At 44.2% G+C, this 21,074-nt stretch overlaps 1 protein-coding gene across 8 annotated transcripts in view; it reads left to right on the top strand.

The window, feature by feature from the left end:
* VPS13B (vacuolar protein sorting 13 homolog B) overlaps positions 1-21,074 on the top strand; it is a 399,672-nt gene that overhangs the window by 210,204 nt on the left and 168,394 nt on the right. For all 8 annotated transcript variants that reach the window (XR_014566943.1, XR_014566944.1, XM_083749735.1 and 5 more), the window contains exons 24-26: positions 292-512; positions 13,587-13,793; positions 19,865-20,036. Coding sequence is in view for 6 of the 8 variants with exons in the window: in XM_083749735.1 (XP_083605861.1) it covers positions 292-512; positions 13,587-13,793; positions 19,865-20,036 (600 nt within the window). In the remaining 2 variants the exon portion in view is untranslated. The remainder of the gene's footprint in view (positions 1-291; positions 513-13,586; positions 13,794-19,864; positions 20,037-21,074) is intronic.

The following is a 21,074-nucleotide window of genomic DNA, read 5'->3' as shown; positions in this document are numbered from 1 at the left end:
AATGGCAATATGGGGGTTCATTACATGGACAGGTGCAAAATATGGAATATAATAACAGATATTCTTGATATGTGTATTATATGTAGCAGGAGATGATAAGGGCTTTGTTAATTCTAAGTTCCACACAACACAATGTGGTTGCTGGTGATCATTATTTGATTTGAGCAATTTTTTAAAATTAGTTTGGTACAGGCATCGTCCAGTCATGAGGTGGGTTAATTTATTTAATGTATTAAGCTTTTGATATTTTCTTTATGTATTGAATATTTTGCTTTGTTCTTGATCCACTAGGTGATGCTTTCCCTTGGACAATTAATCTGAATCATTTCAGCATATATACTCTTCTTGGGCAGCAAATGACCCTGAATATAATAGAACCAATGGGCTGTACTTCTACTCTAGCAGTTACGTCACAAGCGCTACCTTCTGCAGGATCTGAATCCAGGCACTCATTCGTTGTGTGTCTTCATGTTGACCTTGAATCTCTTGAAGTAAAATGCTCAAATCCTCAGGTTGGTGCATTTGTTTGATTTATTGGGGCAAATCAAAAATGGTTGATTTAAGAATTACTATTCTGGGTTTTGTAAAAGAAATACCTTTTTTTAAAGCTCTCTCCCCCCAGCCTCAGAAAAAAGGAGCCATCAAGATCACTGTACTTAGATTAGATTACAATTTGCTTTGAAGCTCTTTTAACTTTCGTAATTTAAATTCGTCTCAAAGTGTAATAGCTACGGCACATAAATGCATCTTTTGGCTGATGGAGTGAAATGACTTGCAGATGTACTGTTCAGTGTTGGGGCCCAGCTTTGCTGTCACTGTGGATGCATCTGTTGAAATGATCTAATGTAGTCTTTGTGCAAATTAGCACATACCTGTTCTCGTTCAGCATAAAATACCGTCCGTTAAGGCGAAAGGCTATTTATTCCCTTATTTATTTATATAGTTTCACTCTGGCTTTCCATCCATGCACTCCAAGGTGCCTAACCACAACTGGAGCATAAAAGATTAAAATATACATAATTATTACATTTTTAAAAAGCCAGTAAAATTCAAAAAGGAAAGCAGGAAAATAAGTCTTCAGTCACTGCCCACACCAAAAGCACATTGAAATAACAGCATCTTCATCTTTTGTCCGAAGCAGGGGTGGAAGGAGGAAAACCAACTGGGTATTCCAGGGCAAAATATTTCACATCAGTACCACCACTGAGATGCCCCTGTCCCATGTATCCACGTAGCATAACACAACTAATGGTGAGATAAGTGGCATGGCTTCAAATAACAATATAAGCATGCCAAGTGAGCTCATAGGACATTCCTTTAAGCATTTGAGGCCAAAACCATTTTGTACTTTTAAGGTTCAGAACCAACACTTTTAATTTGGCTTAGAAGTTTTTCGGGAACTAATAAAATTGATATAATATCGGTGTAATGTTCTAAAAAAAAACCCCAAAACAAAACAGGCCCCAATCAGGCTGTTGTATTCTGTATTCTGTATTCTGCACCAACTCAAATTCCAAGTGCTCTTCAAAGACAGTTCCTTGTAGAGCAGATTGCAATAATCTAATCTGGATGTAATCAAGGCGTGTGTAACAGCGACCAGATCCAGGCCTGCGTATTAATTGTATTTGATTGCATGGGTGGAGCACAACACCTCCTCCCTGTTCTTCACCTCATTAGCAAGGTGCTGAGTTGGAGACAGTCATGTCAGGGGTTGCAGTTCAACCCGAAAATGGTTTTGGTAAAGAGGGTTTCTAATGGTAGCAGCATGCTGCCCCCCCCCCAATCTTCTTCCTCTTCTTTTTTAGCTAATAAAAGCTGTCAACTTGGGCAGCGCAGCGTAGCAGAGCTCTGGCCACTGTTCTTCTCATGCAAAACCAGCTCCTTTTAAAAAGAAAGAGGGAGAAAATGTTCAAGGAATATATGATGATGCAATTAATGCATGCCTACAGAGGACAGACATGTAATTAAATTGCTATGAATAATTATTTGCTAAATTATGATATGCATAATAGGTATTTAAAGGATTGCTCTATTGCATTTACATCACTTCTCTGTTACCTATTTGCAACCACCTGTGGCACATCACATATGCTTCTGGAGGGTTACCTAAACTTCAGAAACACCTCTGCAGTAGCTGGCGTGGAAGGCAGGGAAATGCAGTGGTGCCTCGCAAGACGAAAATAATTCGTTCCGCGAGTCTTTTCGTCTTGCAATGTTTTTCGTCTTGCGAAGCACAGTCCGTCGCAACTGCGCCTCTTCAAGCAGCTTTAGGAAAAAAGTGAACAAACTCGCAAGACGTTTTTGTCTTGCGAAGCAAGCCCATAGGGAAATTCGTCTTGCGAAGCGACGCAAAAACCGAAAAACCCTTTCGTCTTGCGCGTTTTTCGTTTTGCGAGGCATTCGTCTTGCAGGGCACCACTGTGTTACAAATTCAGATACAAATTGATGAGATTTTTCCTATGTATTTTTATATGTAAAGAGCACAGTGTATAGCAAAATAGCCAGCACAGTCCAGAAAACTGCTAATTGCACACCTGTGGGTCTGGTGTGCGATGTGATTTCCCCTCTTTCATCAGCATGGTACTATGTGACTTTCTCCAGCTGCTTTCCCTTCTTACATTGCCTCATGCATCTCTGTCTTTCTATTGTTGACACATTGCCAACAATTCATTGTACCTAGAACCTGCTCTAGTGGATAACCTCCATCGCCGAACAAGCCCCTGCCACCCTCAAGCTTCTCAGACAGAGGCAGTGAGGCAAAAGCCAGATACTCGTCTGGCCTGTATTTCATAGATCAACTTATGTTTCTTGCATGGAACCATTACTCCATGTTGCTAAGCAGTACACCTGAAAATGCCCCCCAGGACGAGATAACCTGTATCTCGAACATTCTGTGGAAAGGCAGGACAGTCCCTTAAATAACTTAAATGCCCGTTCTTCCTAATTTTCCCATTCCCAGGTCAGCAGGATGGGTTGTTGGCTCCGCCTCTTTGGTTGAAGGCAGGGCTCCCACCATGCATATTTTCATCAGTTCCTGTGTGTTTTCATCAGTTTCCTTTGAGCACCCACTTTGATGACAAAGGGCTTAACAGGGGTTAGTGTTGCTGCCACAAGCCTGGCCGGTCCCCGGAAATTCCTGTTGGTCATGGGAGGCACAATAGATTGCTCTGAATGACAGCTCATAGAAAGACCCAACAACTGCTAGTCTCCTTAGCTTGAGAATGCCTTGTTTCTCTGGGGTAGAGGCAGTAGTCTCTGCTTTCAAAAGCAAGAGTGACACCTAGAGCCAGGGGACTTAAGCCTGTTCCCCAGCTCAGAACATTCAGGTTCTAGGTTTAGCTGGTGTAGGGTTGCCTCAATTGCCAGAGGAGAGCTGTGTGCTCAGGCTAGGCTAGGCATGCACTAACTAGTGATTTGGAGCTAATAGGATCTGCACTGTGTCTAGCATGATTCTCAAAACAGCGCTTTCTCTCTCTTGTGCTGAGGTCCCTATTATAAGATTTGAATAGGGTGTGTACATTGTTAAAAAGAGATTTGCGCATCTCTGGATTGTTAGTCTTGCTTTTAATTATACTATACTTCTAATTTTGAAGATAAGTTTCCAAAGCTACCACAACATTTACGTAGTATTGCCAGAGTTGGGAATGAAAGGGACCTCACACCAGTACTGCCTCTCTTTAAATTATTATCTGCATATATGGGAACGATCAAACAGTTCACTTCAGAGTTGCCACCAACATGCTAAATAGAAACCACCACCCTCTTTATAATCAAATGCAGTTAATAAAATATAATCAGATACATTTCTAACCAACAAGTGAAACCTTAGGTCTTCTGCAGGGTTGTTTAGTGTTTCTTTCATGTTATAGAAATGGTATTGTCAGAGCCACCCGAGGTCCCAGCTCACAAGAGACCAAAGTCCAGTCCGGCTTATATACAAAAGCTTTTATTGAAGAACATTCTTGGTTTTACATCCGAGCTCCGTGGCTCTACGTCTGTTACCCTTAGACCGCTGAAGTCCCCTCTGAGTCAGTCCCGCCTCTACACCAGTTTAAGAGGCTTGTGCTGGACCACCTCTTCCTCTCCTTTCTTTTCCGCAGGGTCTTTCTGCCCCCTGTGTTCTCTCCCTCCTGGACTCCCCAGAGGCTGAATCCTCTGACGCCTGCTCCCCCCTCCTTCGCGCTTTGGGACCAGGCTCCTCCCCAGGACTCTCCTCACTTCCGCGCGCCTCCACATTTGAACTTGGCGCGCGTACGTTGCTTCTGACCTTCCTTTTGACAGTTACACTGCTCTCGGTACTACTCTCCGCCCCTTCCGGCAGGACGTCTTGCGCTGATCTCCTTCCCCCCTCTGCTTCCTGTTCTGCTGCTTCTGACACACTGGTAACTCCACCCCCTTCACTCCGTTCCGGCGGAGAAGCCGGTCCCGATTTCCAACTCCCACTGGGAGTTCCCCCTTCGTTCCCCTGCTCCTGACTGTTTCCCCCTCTAGCTCCCCTTGGCCTGACCAGGGGGGCTCCTCTTTGGGAGTCCTCCGATTCACTGGACGGACTCATGGACAACCTCGGGTCATTGTCATCCTCTTCCTCGTCGTCCTGGGATCCTTCCCCCTCGCTCTCTGTCTCCTCCCCCACCTGCGCCTCTCTCCCTGAACCCCTGACATCCATCCCCCCCTCGAAGCCCCCCCTTCCCCCCTCCCGCCCATCGGGTGCAGGTTGTGGGAGCTGCAGCTCTTCGGAGGTAGATGCAGGATACAGTTCGTCTACTTCAATGTCCTCTGCTTGCAGCTCGGTGTATGAGTGTTCGAATTCGGGTTCTTCACCCAAAGTGTTCTCAGCTCCCTCTTCCATTGCCACTTCGTCTGGTGCTGCCGGCCAAGGACCCGTCAGCCATTTCCTGCGCCAGTCTTCCTCTGGTTGCTCGTCCCACCAATAAGAGGGTTCTGTGTCCACCCCCGAGCACGATCCCCTGGGCGGGCTTGATTCTGGCGTTCTCTCCTCGGCGGAAGAAAAGCCCCGGAAAGTACTGTCTGAAAGTGTGGGCGTAAAGAGCCAGTCATCAAAGTACTCGGCTGGCATGGGTCTATGCGGGAAAAGGGCATGGAACTCGTCTTTTAGAAGAGGTTCGTCTAAAGCGTAGTCCGGCACCCAACTGTTGGCACTGGTCGGAGTACCCTCTCTGGCTAGAAAGTATTCTACCCCCTCTTCCCCCCATCTCGAGTCCAGGATTTCTGTGACCTCGTTGAGTGGTTCGGCCCTAGGCGCCCCCTCCCTTTCGGGCGACTCTGTGCGTGGGTCCGGTACTGTTTCAGACTCCTGAAACCTGTGCGGGGTCTTGTAGGGAGTGAGCACCGACCTATGAAAGACCGGGTGCACTCTGGAACCTTCGGGGAGAGCCAGTCGAAAAGCTACAGGGTTGATCCTAGCCTCCACCTGGTACGGCCCCAGCTGCCTGTGCCCTAGTTTCTTCTTAGCCAACGACTTGGCTGGCATCGCTTGGGCCGCTAACCATACCCAGTCCCCCACCTGGATGTCCTCCCCCACTCTCCTGTTTTTGTCCGCCTGCACCTTATATGCTTGTTTGGCTAGCTCCAAATGTCTCCGCAGCTCTTCGTGCACCTCCTGCAGTTCTGCTGCGAACTGGTCGGCCTCTTGCGGCACCCCCTCTCCCAGTGCTATGAAACCCGGGAAGGTTCTGGGATGACGACCATTGTTCGTGAAGAACGGCGTCACCCCCGTCGACGCGTGCTTCGTGTTGTTATAGGCAAACTCTGCCATCGGCAGGTAGTCCACCCAAGCTGCGGGTCGCTGATTGGCGTAACATCTCAGGTACTGCTGCATGATCGCGTTGACCCTCTCAGCTTGGCCGTTGGTTTGTGGATGTCTCGCCGACGCTAGGTTGATCTTGACGTGCAGGATACCTAGAAGCTTCTGCCAAAAATTGGAAACAAACTGGCGTCCCCTGTCGGACAGGATGGACTGCGGCAGCCCATGCACCCTGAACACGTGATCGATGAAGAGTTTGGCAGTCTGTTCCGCCGTCGCCACCTTTGCGCATGGAATGAAGTGCGCCATCTTGGTGAACAGGTCCACTACCACCAGTACCGCCGTCTTCCCCCTGGAGCTGGGCAGGTCAGTAACGAAGTCCAATGCTACCCTCTCCCACGGTTGCTGTGGTGTCTCCAGCGGTTCCAGCAACCCCGCTGGCTTCTGGTGTACTGGCTTGGACCTTTGACAAGTGTCACACCTGGCGACGTAATCCGCTACCTCTCCACGCATCCGGGGCCACCAAAAGTCCCTTGCCACCAGTTCCATTGTCTTCTCCTTGCCGAAATGGCCCGCACTGGGGGCGTCGTGCAACTGCTGCAGAACCTTTGCGCGGAGCTCGTCGCTTGGTACGTAGAGGGCACCTTTGCGAGTTAACAGCCCGTCGCGTAATTGGAACTCGTCGTCTCTCTGTGAACCCCTGCGCAGCTCCTCCATCTTGGATTGTGCGAACTGATCTACTTGCAACGCGCGTCGCACCGCGTCCAGGTCGACTGCGATGGCAGCGCACGCCCACGCCTGCGGTGCGAAAATGTGCTTGGCCGCTACTGGCGCCGCTTCATCGAGATATTGCGGTTTTCTGGAGAGCGCATCGGCTATAACGTTGGAGTCCCCCGGGATGTACTCTATCCTGAAGTCGAAATCCGCGAAGAATTCCGCCCAGCGCATGTGTCTTTGGCTCTGGAGCTTCGCCGTGCGCCAATACTCTAAGTTCTTGTGATCCGTGCAGACCTGTACTGTGTGCTTGGCTCCTATGAGGAAGTGTCGCCACGCTTTGAACGCTGCGTGAATGGCTAACAGCTCCCTGTCCCATATGGTGTAGTTTTGCTCCGCCTTGCTGAGCTTTCGGGAGTAAAAGGCACCGGGTCTCCAATTCCCTTGCGAATCTTCTTGCAGGAGTACGGCTCCAACCGCTCTGTCTGACGCGTCGGTTTCTACTCGCATGGGCCTGCCTGGATTCACGTGCAGCAGCTGCTCCTCGGAGGCGAAGAGGCTTTTAAGCTTCCGAAAAGAGCGCTCCGCCTGTTCCGTCCAAACGAACTTCTTCTTCTTGGAACTGAGAGTGTCCGTGATCGCTGCTGTCTCCTTTGCAAAACCTCTGATGAATTTGCGGTAGAAATTGGCGAAACCGACGAATCTCTGGACTTCCTTCCGATTGCGGGGGCTCTTCCAGTCCAACACCGCGCGGACCTTGACGCTGTCCATGGCCAGCCCCTTGTCGGACAGCTTGTAGCCGAGGAAATCCACCTCCGTCACATCAAACTGGCACTTCTCTAACTTGGCGTAGAGCCTGTGTTCCCGTAGTCTCTGCAGGACCTCCTTTACGTCCCTCTCATGAGCTTCCTGCGATTCCGAAAAGATCAGGATGTCGTCGAGGAAACACACACATTTCTTGTAGAGGAGTCCCGCCAGCACGTGATGCATAAAGGCTTGGAAGACGTGAGATCCATTTTGGAGACCAAACGGCATAACTCTGTATTCATACGTGCCCAGAGGCGTGAACATGGCCGTCTTCCACTCATCGCCTTCCCGGATGCGTATGAGGTTATACGCTCCACGCAGATCCAACTTGGTGAAGATCTTCCCTTTCCGCACGGTCGCTAGGAGATCATCAATCTTGGGCATGGGAAAGGCCTTGGGCTTGGTCATAGAATTGATGGCCCGATAGTCCACAATGAGTCTTTTCTGGGGCGTGTCCTTCTTCTTCACAAAAAACACAGGACTGCCCCCCACTGCTTTAGATTCCCAGATGAATCCACGCTTCAAATTATGCTCTATGAACTCTCTGAGTTCCTGCATCTCGTCCTCAGACATGGAATACAGCTTCGCAGTCGGCAGCTGCGCCCCCGGCAACAGGTCGATCGCACAATCATAAGGTCTGTGGGGCGGCAACCGGTCAGCTTCCTTCTCGCAGAAAACCTCCAGGAACCCCTCGTACTTGCGAGGTACTGCCTGCACCATGCCAAGTCGCAGCTGCTGCTCAGCCCCCTCCTCCTGGCAGGACTGGATGCAATGTTGAGCACAGTACGATGAGCAAAAGGTGATCTGACGTTGGTACCACGCTACAGCAGGACTGTGTCTCTCCAGCCAACTCATGCCTAATACTATAGGCGTGTCAGACAGGTGGGTGACATTGAAGCTAATGACTTCTCGATGATCTCCAATCCGCATCACCATGGGAGGTGTCTGTTGCACAACTTGCCCTCCTAGCAATTTCCTGCCATCCACCGTGACTACGTTCAGAGGCGTTGTTGCGGGCAGAAGCGCTATGCGATGCTGCTTGACGAATTGCATCCCCACGAAATCCGCGTTGCTCCCAGAATCGATCGTGATGGGTACTTCTAGGGTGGTTCCATTAGGCAACTGAAGTGTTGCAGTGAGCTGCACCGCTGGCTTGGGTGGTAAAGGGTCTGTGGGTCGCAAAGGCGCTGGGGACTGCTCTATAAACTCGCCTGGCTGAGCCCCAGCAATTCTGCTTCCAGCCAGGCACTGTCGTTTCCCTGAGGTTGCTCTTCTTGGATCACTTCTGCTGCTACTGTTGCTAAAGCTGCAGTGTGCTTCTGGAGCCTCTGGGGGCACTCTTTCGCCATGTGCTGTGCACTGTCACAGATGTAACACTTCCTGGTCCCTCTAGGAGGCTTCGCCTTTACTGCACCGGAAACTGGGGCTCTGGCTGGTGCTTGAGCCCTAGCACCACCAATTTCCATCGGCTCCTCTCCCTGCCTCACAGGAGGCGAGGGATGTGCCTGGCCGAAGTCCCTGGGGATGAAAGGAGGCGACCTTGCTGGTGCACGCGCCTGGCGTCCTTCCTCATTGTGCCAAGGACGTTCCTCGTGTCGTATCCCTATCGCAAGAGCCCTCTGCACCACGTCCTCCAGGGTCTGAGGTCTGTCGCCCCTGGCAAGTTCATCCTTTATGGGGCCGCTGAGACTCTCCCAGAACAAATCTCTCACAGGTTTGCAGTCTTTTTCCCAGCCCAACACAGTCAGTAACGCGAAAAATCGGGAATGATACTGACGCACAGTGGCTTTGCCTTGCCGCAGTCCATGTATTTCCCTGCGCGCAAGATCAAGATCCACGGTTGACTGGAAACAAGCATCCATCGCTTTAATAAATTCATCAGAATTGCGGCGGGCAGGGCCATCTTCGCGCCACAAATTGCGCAACCACGCTCTAGCTTCCCCATGCAAATGAGAAACAATAAATCCCACTTTCTCCTCCTCATCTTTAAAGTCATTACGAAGCAAATGCAGTGCATACAAGACGTCTGCTCTGAAACTTGGGTAGTGCTTCAGGTTCCCATCGAAGTGGGTGACTAGACTGCCCCCCCGCCTTCCAAGTCCAATTCCCTCCGATCTGGACCCTGGGAACCCTTCCCTGCTTGCACGCTCCCACCTTGTTTGCAGGTCTTGGCAGCGCTTCTCCATTTCGTCATTCTTCTTCTGAGATGCAAGGACTGCAGCGGTGAGTTCGGTAACTGCAGTCCGCAGCGTTGTCAGCTGTTCCTCCGCACTCATGGCCGTTACCGTTCGTGAGCTTTGCAAAAAAAAATTTTGCGTTCTTTGTGAGGGGACTTACTGTCAGAGCCACCCGAGGTCCCAGCTCACAAGAGACCAAAGTCCAGTCCGACTTATATACAAAAGCTTTTATTGAAGAACATTCTTGGTTTTACATCCGAGCTCCGTGGCTCTACGTCTGTTACCCTTAGACCGCTGAAGTCCCCTCTGAGTCAGTCCCGCCTCTACACCAGTTTAAGAGGCTTGTGCTGGACCACCTCTTCCTCTCCTTTCTTTTCCGCAGGGTCTTTCTGCCCCCCTGTGTTCTCTCCCTCCTGGACTCCCCAGAGGCTGAATCCTCTGACGCCTGCTCCCCCCTCCTTCGCGCTTTGGGACCAGGCTCCTCCCCAGGACTCTCCTCACTTCCGCGCGCCTCCACATTTGAACTTGGCGCGCGTACGTTGCTTCTGACCTTCCTTTTGACAGTTACACTGCTCTCAGTACTACTCTCCGCCCCTTCCGGCAGGACGTCTTGCGCTGATCTCCTTCCCCCCTCTGCTTCCTGTTCTGCTGCTTCTGACACACTGGTAACTCCACCCCCTTCACTCCGTTCCGGCGGAGAAGCCGGTCCCGATTTCCAACTCCCACTGGGAGTTCCCCCTTCGTTCCCCTGCTCCTGACTGTTTCCCCCTCTAGCTCCCCTTGGCCTGACCAGGGGGGCTCCTCTTTGGGAGTCCTCCGATTCACTGGACGGACTCATGGACAACCTCGGGTCATTGTCATCCTCTTCCTCGTCGTCCTGGGATCCTTCCCCCTCGCTCTCTGTCTCCTCCCCCACCTGCGCCTCTCTCCCTGAACCCCTGACAGGTATCTTTCCGTATTTTGTGTGCAAACAACACATAGGGTATTTTAGTTTTTTGTGTTCTTCCCATGGGAAAGTAGGCCATTTACGTATTTTTTGCTCTATAAGACTCACTTTTTTCCTCCTGAAAAGTAAGGGGAAATGTGTGTGCGTCTTATGGAGCGAATGCAGGCTGCACAGCTATCCCAGAAGCCAGGACAGCAAGAGAGATCGCTGCTTTCACTGCGCAGCGATCCCTCTTGCTGTTCTGGCTTCTGAGATTCAGAATATTTTTTTTCTTGTTTTCCTCCTCCAAAAACTAGGTGCGTCTTGTGGTCTGGTGCGTCTTATAGAGCGAAAAATACGGTATACATCCATGGTGTACGTTATAGATTTAGGTTCAATACAGCTTGCAAAAGCTTGCTTGCAGATAGGCATCTCAGGCACAACTATTCTGAATCATAGAATCATAAAATGGTAGAGTTGGAAGGGATCCCGAGTGTCATCTAGTCCAACCCCCTGCAATTCAGGAATCTCAACACGTGTTGGTGACATCTCTGTTTCGGAATACATTTCTCAGCAGGGGTGTGAGATCTCGAATTCTACACCACCTTCAGGCTTCACAACAAGATAAAAAGGAGCCAGGAGCCAGAGTGATGTGTATATTTTCTTGATTGCTTATTTACTTGTGCCTTAAGAAAGTGTTATGAAAAAGCACCATTAAAAGCTGCCATAATACAATAACAAGGCACAGAAATGGACAGATGCTGCAACTGAAAGACAATTGATGGTTTTTGTCTTCTTTTACTTTGCCTTGCAAATATTTGGCTAAACCCTGAAGAAGAATTGTTAGGTATATGGTTTTACTGTTTTAGAAAGAGCACTCTGCTACGGCCTCTACAAGTGTAACACTGGCTCCTTTTTAACCAATCTAATTTATTAATTGTGATGTTTAATGCTGTTCTTGGTTAGGGTGCTTTTGAAACATTTGTATTGAGTTTCATTATATTGATTTGTCTTGCAAGCTGGCTTGAATGCCCTTTGTAAACAGAAAGGCAGAATAGAAATATTTTTATAAATATATACATAAATCTGGAGCCTGCTTTGGATACTTGTATTCCCTCCTCGTCCCTCCACTCACTTTCCTTCTCTCTTCTTCTATAACCACAATTAAGCAGTTTATTGGCAGATGGTTTCAGATACTCTTTAAAATGTTTTCTTACCAAAAATGTGGTTGAAAACCTCCAAGTATACTTTCTGTTGAAGAGCTTAGCACAGAAATAAATGTATGCCATAGCCCTTCTAGGATAGTGCCACTTCCATAGTTACAAACAGTGTTCCCAAATTTTGGCCACAATTTTCTTTCTGTAAATAAAAGTGTCTGGGGCAAGATAGATCCCACAAAATCTATTGATTTTGGGAATTACGGTATTTTCTTGTCCCAATCAATTTTAACCTCTTAGGAGTCTCACATAGTTTATCATGCAAAAACTGATCAAGGGAACAGGTTATATATAGTTTTGTCTTCTCCTGACATAACTCACATAGTTTTGTTTGTGACAGTCTTGTGCTCCAAGGTACATTAGAATTTGGCTTGAGGTAACAAAATCCTCCACAAAATCATCTCTGTCAGTTTTTAAGTTTTTGTCAGTGAAGGTTAGGAAACCATTACTTGCAGTAACATTGGTGCTGAAAGAGGATTTTTACCAGGAAAGAGCTTTCCATTCTTCAGGCTAGGATCCTGTTTGTTAGTAGCTTTTAGCAGGAAGTCATTGCATTATGTGATATCCACATTGGCATAATACAGTGAAGAATTTAAGAAGTACAGCGGTACCTTGGTTCTCGAACAGCTTAGTTGACGAACAAATTGGCTTCCGAATGCCAAAAACCCAGAAGTAAGTGTTCCGGTTTTCGAATGTCTTTCGGAAGCCGAACATCCGCTGCAGCTTCTGCTTGAGTGCAGCCAATTGGAAGCCATGCCTTGGTTTTTGAACGTTTCAGGAGTTGAACAGACTTTCAGAACAGATTAAATTCGAGAACCAAGGTATCACTTTATCTTTTCTGTGGCCTAATAATGAAATTTCAGAAAGTATTTTCATGCCACAGGAGACTGGGAGAGAGGGCTTGCATGAATCATTGACACTTGATCAGCTTATCAAAGTATACTAGAAATAGGTCAGATATTTTTCAATGTTAACAATATTAGTTTTATGCTGTACTGCCATCCATATGTGCCATAATCAATTTCCTTATGACAGTTACCTATGTAAATACTGAAAGATGTTAAATGTATAAATTTAAAAAGTACACCTCTTGACAAAAAGCTGTGTGACAAATTGCATGAGGACTGCTTTCTATCAATGTTCGATTTAAATATTAAACATTAAAATATTAATTGAGAGGAATTTTGGGCTCTTACAAAAAACAAATACCTCCAGTGCTGTAGCTATATAAAGACAGTGAAACCAAAACCTGAGGATAAATCATATTCTCAGATGTACAAAATTAAGTCCTGTTTTCTATCAAATTTAAACTGACAACAGTGTTTTTCTGCATCTGTTCTGCCCACATTAGAAGCCAACGTCATTCTCTGGATATGTCCCGAGGCTGAAGCTTCTTTATAATATATGAACATTTTGATTCCCCTCACCCTCAAATAATGGCAAGCTGGGTATGGTGTCCAGCTGTGCATCTGCTTATGTATTGTGTTTGCAGATTCCCTGTTCTTTTTAAAATACAGTATGTGGCAAACTGTTGTCATACAGATTCTATGATTAATGCTTATTTGTGAAGCCTTGTGTAAATACCTTAGAACTGAGTCAGACAATGCACAGTTATACAGAGTGTTTTGTGAATACTGAAAAGACACATTCCAAGAGACTTTTCCCCCTGCATACTGAGAACAGCTTCATATCTACCATGAACAAATAATTTCACATTTTGCAATCTATATTGCCTTTGTTTTTAGAATTTGAGTCCACTGAATGGGATGAGCATTTGTAAGAGCTTGTGAAAAAGTGTATTTTTTTTTAAAAAAAGTATGTATTAAAACTCTACCTTGCATAGGGTTGCATTTTTATACTGTACTTTTACATTTGTTACATGCTTTTTACCATAGCAAAAATGCTGAGGTTGGGATTTTTACATTATAAAATCTTGAAGTTTTAATGATTTGCTGAACCTTATTACCCTTTTCCCGTTTAAGGTGCAACTTCTGTATGAACTAGCAGATATAATGAACAAAGTCTGGAATAAGATTCAGAAGAAGGGTATTTTGCACCACCCTCCAGCTTATACAGAATCCACTTCAGGACCTGCACCTCCAGGCTCCCCTGTCAAAAGTAGTGTTGGGACAGCTCCACCAGATACCAGCACATGTAGCCCATCTGCTGACATTGGGACAACTACAGAGGTAATTAAAAATTATATTGACATGCTATGGTAATTGGCTAAGAGTCTGAGCAAGTGACCAAATAGGAATCAGTAGGATAAAAGATGTAAATAAATGAACATGGGTAAATATTCATTGAGGTTTAATGAATCATGCTCAACATCAAGCCTTCACAAGACAGAAAGAAGTGATGCAAATAAGAACATTATGAATGCGTTCATGGTTTATTGTCACGTATATGAGCTGCAGTGAGCTTTAGGCTTGTCCTTCTCCACCCCCTCACTATCCGGGTGCAGCAGTGAAGAGGAGATTGGAAGCTGTTGCTTCTGTTTTTGTTTAACCACAGTTCTCCACTTAGAATCATTAGGTCACCGGATTGGTCACGAGGCAAGAGAAGAAGCTCTTTGGGAATGTGGGCAGCTCCCAATCAGCTTTTTGCTCCTGCCTGAATGAAGCAGCCACATCACTCTTGGCTCCCACTGTCTTGTGGGGCATGCTTTTAGTTTGCACTTTCTGGATAGAGTTGCAAATTATTTTGACTATCATCCTGAAACATGAAGAGCCATCTTGTGCTGCTGCAGATAGAATGCCATTCCCTGTCTCTTTTAGGTGGATCTATATATAACCATCTCACTTGTTTTCATATTAACTCAACCAAGTCTGGTCTAACTATCTTACTTAAGCCAATGGCAAAACCTATATGTGATTTGTAAGCTTTGCCCACAGGGGAAACAAAGCAAAATTCTAAAGGAATGCCTGTCCGATAATGATTTTCCTTTTCCTTTTCCTTTTCCTTTCCCTTTTCCTTCTCCTTTTCCTTCTCCTTCTCCTTCTCCTTCTCCTTCTCCTTCTCCTTCTCCTTCCTCCTTCCTTCCTTCCTTCCTTCCTTCCAACATTTTTGGTCCCGGTTGGGGGATCTGTGGCCCTCCTAGATGTTGTTGAACTCCAGTTCCCATCATTTCTGACCCGCAGGATTGATGAGAGTTGGAGTTCAACAACATCTGGAGGGCCATAGGTTCAGCAAAACTGCTTTAGGCAATTTCTACTTTAAGCAAAAAAAAACCTACCCAACAACCTAGATTTTTATTGTATTTTGTTAGTTATCCATTATACTTCGTTACTCATAAATTACCTCATTTTAGCTTCAGCTAGCTTTCTTCTAACATCAGATCTGACTCAATAGGTTTACATGAACACCTAGCCAATTGCTCTGCAAATTGATAGTAAAAATATACTATGTTTTGTAATGATTTGTTTAAGTAGGCCATACTGGCAAGCTATGTTTCAGTCTCTCTCATGGCATTCTAATTCCAGGGTGCTTCAGCATGTGGTAGCTTTATTTAAAAAGGGAGCAAGGAACAAACTTTTCCCCTGCTTCCTTAGAGAAGCATTTTCCTGGTTACATTAGAGCAAATATATTAGTTGATAGCTGATGGGAAAACCAAACACGGGATAAGGTCTTTCTTGACTCCACCAAAAGTTCCTTTTGGATTATCTTTTGGTATGGACCAGGATTTACTTTCAAAGGATTCACTTGGTGGAGAATAGTTCTAGGGACACCAGTAGATTCTGCCCCCTTGAAGAGGCTGTGATGGTGCTTGACTTGGACTGTACCACCTACCTTGTTTATGGCACCTTCATCATTCTTAGGCTAGGGTGGCAACAAGAGCAGAGATTCAGAATTTGACTGCAGAAATTATTAAAGAAAAGGAGTCCATGAGAAAATAGGTTAGATTTAGAGACCATAAATCTCTGAATCAGGAATCATCTGAGATCTGCATATAGCTTCTCAAATATTGTTAACTTCTTTTACTCTGTATTGTGAACAATAATAGTATAGTAAACTCATTAAGTTTAAAAGAGTTTGTTTCATCAGTGTTTATAATATTTTAGCTATGTTTCAATTACTGGAACATGGTACGGTGTAACATTTCCTGGATATATTTAGATTATTGTTGGAAGGGGGACTGCTCTGAAATTTGTTACTGTTTTGTTTATACATCCAGTACAATTTATGTTTAAAGCCTTGAACGTTGTCAAATAAAAATACGCTTGCATCCTTTGTATGAATTTTTGACTTCAGACATTTCACAGTTAAAGCATACTACTTCTCTTCTGGACCAGAATGATTATTTTGAAATGTTTCACCCCTCAAAGTTCTTTCAAGTATACAAGTCTTTCCATAAATGAACTTGGGGGGGGAGGGGAGTTAGGGTGGTATGACCCACTCCAACAATTGTTTGTATTAAATAGCATATGAAGTATTTATTTATACTATCCGTAGATGATTTATACATTTAAGCTGTGAGTAATTCTTTTCATGCTGACAGGTTGATAGGGAGTGCTGCTCTCTTATGTGTGCAAAGCTATCAGGATTCCTGACTTTCAAACTGGGTGGTGGCTAAGATGGAAACATGAGTGAGAGGCTTAAGCACCAGAGCTTAGAAACAGTTAATCATTTTTACCACCCCTGTATCGGAGCGAAGGTAGTATAGAGTACAACAGGCCACTTGTTACTGTTTACTTAAGTACAAACAGTTGAGGAAGTGTTTAGTCCTTGGGGAAGCTGTATGATTGAACAGAAACACAGAAGTTATTTTGATAAGGCAGAGCAGTAATTTACCCAAAACTCTGATCATCCCTGAGCTTTAATGCGGGCCAAGGATGAAGGTCCTATATGTTTGGTTCCTCCAGATGAATAAAGATAAATTCTCCTAGAAAAATAAACTCACTATTTTGGGTCAATTTGCAAGGACCGGCAAAAGAATTAAACTGTGTACTTTAGGGCTTGGCATGAGGAGGGGGTGGGAAAATAGTTCGGCCTTCTAGATTCTGGCATTTTTATGGATTTGGATGCAAAGTGGAAAATTAAGGCATAGATTTACTTAAGTATGCATGCGAGGGATTAGGAATTCGAAATAAAGTGGAACAAGAAATAAAAATGTTTCTTGTCAGTATTCCTAACATTTTGATTGGAACCTAATATTTCAAAAATAAAAAAATAAACTTATTTTTAAAAATAGTATTAGAATTTATAGCAAGAAATTATTCCCCAGTTTGTCCAAAAGTGTCTAGACAGCTTTCAATTTAGTGGTTGGAAGAGCTAGTTTGGCATCCATCATGGGACCCATTGTTACGATGGCCTCCAAAAACACAAACCGCATGCAAAGCTGTTTGTGTGAAACATGATTTTAGACAGTTCTAATCAGGACATTAAAATCATTCTCTGTGCAGTTTTTCTTGTGTTGTCTTAATTGCACAACCAGTTTTCTATGCAGTTTACATTCTTAGCTAAAGTCACACCAGCAGTTGCTCATTTCTTCCCGCAACTTGGATTAAGCCATAAAATGGGAGATGTTTTGAGCAATCATCTTTGAGCATTTTTTCCTTTTCTTATATTTGACAAGGAATGAGAAAAACATTGAACAATTTACATTTCTGTATACTTCAGAAGCAAGGGCATGATGACCCATGCATCTGTGATAGATTTTCTGTAATGTTTGGTTCATACAATGAGATATTATGTGATATTTTCATGCAGTTATTACCTAAGAAGTGTTGTCGGCTCAGATAACATTTGTAGTGTACTTCTGAGAATTTGCTAGGTTTGCTATTGTATTCACTGGAACACAGATTTGAGTCCTTGAAAGTTAAACATGTGGTAGATAATTACATACTCATTCCTTCTGTAGAGAATGATTGAATATTTCTGAAATGCTTAATTTATGTTAGGCTCCATGGATTTAATTAATGCTACTACAGGTGAAGTTATGCCCTAATTAATAACCAGTTGATTATCTGTGGAGAGTGATTGAATTTCTAATATATTCAGAATATATTTTGAAGCCTTTTCCCACACTCGGGTTTTTTTCTTCAAACATTGCAAAGATATCTGTAACTTCCAACTGCTAAACACAAAACAGATTTCTCTGGAAGGAAGTCCTACATCTCAGATTAAAGTCTGAAACAGCTGAATGCAAAAGGTTTTTTAAAATCCAATTTATAAATATCAAATCTTGCCATGACCTTGTTATTTTCTTCTTTCTATAACTTTTTGTTTACTATTGTTAGGATAGATCTTTTGTCATGTAAATTAATCATTTTTGCAATTAGGTCAGTAAAAAAATCATATATATGCAATGAGGGTAGGAGTCTCCTCAGCTGCTGCCATAAGCATATATATATATATATATATGTAGTCTATAAACTATAGTTTGGCAGACATAACTCTGAAAATGATCAACAAAGAAGTTCTGCAATGCTGCTGCTTTCAAGCACATGGAAAAGTATTCTTTTATTAAAATTAAATCACTTGGGAGCAGCAAACCTATCCAGAGAACATCAAAACTGACTTGAACTTCATTTTTGGATCAACAGAGAACAGGTTTTCATGTTTTAAACATGTAATACTTTGACTCCTAGTAAGATACATTTGTTTAATTCTGTTATGGTAAATCCATACATTCCTCTTGCAGAAGGTTGATTCTGACTCTTCGTCGCTTTTAATTTTTAGTGTTCATCCCAGGTTATTTGTCTGTCTGTTACATGCTTTTGTGCCTGACCAAGTCAAATGCATTGTAACTGGTTTTCAAAAGTTTATATGAAATTTAGATGAATTTTTTGAGAAAAACTTGATGTCAGAAGTTGAAAAAATAATGATGGATGTAGGTTGTTTAGTTACAAAAGAGTATATCAGGGACATCCAACTCCCAAGAGATTGCGATCTACTCCCGGGAGTTCAGAGTTGTTGAGCTATTTTAGAGGAACAGGTCTAAGTTGTTGAGCTTTTTTTAGAAGGGACCTTTTTTTCAACAATAACTGTGCAGAATTAAAATAAATCGCTCACCAATAATAAGGCCACTAACAGACAGACGTAGCGTTACAGCAGACAAGGATCGCTTACTAAACAACCGTTTAGGACACTCCTGCACTATATGTATATGTAGGCAACCAGTACAAACTCTTCAGTAGTAGTATTATATTGTTCTGGACAACTGAACCCGACAATATTCTAGCAGTTGCATTTTGCACCAACAGCATCTTCAAGGGCAGCTCAGTTTAGAGAGCATTATAGTAATCTTGCCAGGAGCTCATCAGTACATGGGTTACTGTGGCCAGAGTTTCTCCATCTAGGAATGGCAGTAGCTGATGAACCACAATAGGCACTCCATGACACTGACACTATTTCAAACTCCATTGAGAAAATTGGATCAGGGAGTACCCTGAAGTTAAGCACCTGTTGCCTCAAAAGGAAAACAACCCCATCCAAAAGAGGCCATTTACTCAATTATTGGACCTGAGAACCATCATCTCACAACGCCTTTGCCTTGTTGGGATTCAACTTCAGTGTCTTGTGTCTCATCCAGCCCATTACCACCACCAGGCATACTCAACCAAAATTCCACTCTTTTCTGCCTCTGCATTGTAATTCTGGTGGAACGCTTTGCCTCATGAGACCAGGGCCCTGCAGGAACTGATTTCTTTCCGCAGGGCCTGTAAGACAGAGTTGTTCCGCCTGGCCTTTGGCTTGGAGCCAATTTGATTCCCTCGCTCCCTCTCTTTCTTTTTTCTTTTCCTTCTTCTCCTGCGATGAGGCTATATTTTAATATTTTAATGTTCCATTATTTTAATATTGTATTTTATTTTTGTTTTTAAGTTGTAATCATTCATCTTGTTTTTATTATTACTTGTAAGCTGCTCTGAGCACGGCCTTGGCTGGGGAGGGCGGGGAATAAATAAAATATTATTATTATTATTATTATTATTATTATTATTATTATTATTATTACAGTGGTACCTCACAAGACGAAATTAATTCGTTCTGCAAGTTTTTTTGTCTTGCGAATTTTTTGTCTTGCGAAGCACTGATTCCCTGGGTATTAACGGTTTTAAGAAAAAGGAAACAAACTTGCAAGACGTTTTCATCTTGCGAAGCAAGCCCATAGGGAAATTCATCTTGCGAAGCAACTCAAAAAACCAAAAACTCTTTCGTCTTGCGAGTTTTTCGCCTTACGAGGCATTCGTCTTGCGAGGTACCACTGTGTTATTATTAAGTTTCTACTAATGTTTTGGGGTTTGGGTTTTTTTGGCAGGGTGAATCTCTACAAGGTGGCGATGATTCTCCGTTCTCAGATTCTGTTACCTTAGAACAAACAACAAGCAATATTGGCGTATCAAGTGGACGTGTTAGCTTATGGATGCAATGGATGTTGCCAAAACTCACTGTAAAGTTATTTGCACCAGATCCAGAAAGTAAAGGAACAGGTATTGCATACAGAATTTATAAAACAAAACTAGTAATTTGAAGTTACCTGGCAGATTTGTTCCAACAAGTCTTCTAGTATTAACAGAGATGGCATTTGGGAGTCCTAAATCTAGTCTTCAGACTTATTTATTTGAATATTTAAGTCAAACTCAACAAGGAAAACTCAGGGTACGTTACAGTTCAAATGACAAAACAAATATAGAATCCCATCCAATTAAATAATAAGATAAGCCCAGAAAGATTTAAATCTTAACTTGCTACTCTCCATCCCCAGTGCATCTATGACTAACTTCTTTTTCCAGCTAGTACATCCAACCTTTGCAACAGATTACTATTTGGCAAATGCTGCTTTTTTATGGCTGCTTGGAGATTGCTTATATATTTGGGGTTGGATCCAGAATTGCCCTCATACAAATGGAAGGGCTCCTTGTGTTCACAGAAAGATCTGAGATCAATCAGGGACTCCTATCAGAATAAGGACTTTTAAGATTCCACTTTTCCATTACAGCTCCCCTACCCCCAGTCTCACCTCCCATAATGTTCCACTGAATTCCATAACCACCTGGAGTAGTTTTTCAGAGGACAGAAGGCACTGCAGAGAGAAGGAGGCCTCAAAGTATGGTCTCAGTTGTTCCTTGACAAGCAGGGCTTGTGTTTGATGCCCTTCAAACTTGGTACCAAATGCAAGCTCCCCTCGTGTCGGTCTCACTCAGGAACTCCAGAGTGCAGTCTATCCCTGGCAAAAGCTTATCTGCATTGACTGCAACCCCTGCATGGATCAGCTGCACTTTGGAGTTCCCATTTGAGTGCCCCCAAATGCAACTGATCCTTCTAAATGCAGGGTGTGCAGTCAAGCGCCAAGCAGCCGGAATTAGCTGCAGAGCTATTCCTTTGCAATCCAACTTGCCGCCTTTTATGGAATACCTGCAATAGCTGTATAGGAAGACTTCATTTTTGGGGTAGAGAACTTTGAATAAAATGTGGTCGATGCATATATAAAATGACAACTTCTTAAGGGTTCGAACTCATGGCTTATT

This window comes from Podarcis gaigeae (genome assembly GCF_964106915.1).
Source record: "Podarcis gaigeae genome assembly, chromosome: 7".
NCBI lineage: Eukaryota > Metazoa > Chordata > Lepidosauria > Squamata > Lacertidae > Podarcis > Podarcis gaigeae.
The sequence above is the reverse complement of the archived record's forward strand: the minus strand, read 5'-3'. Positions and strand labels throughout refer to the sequence as shown.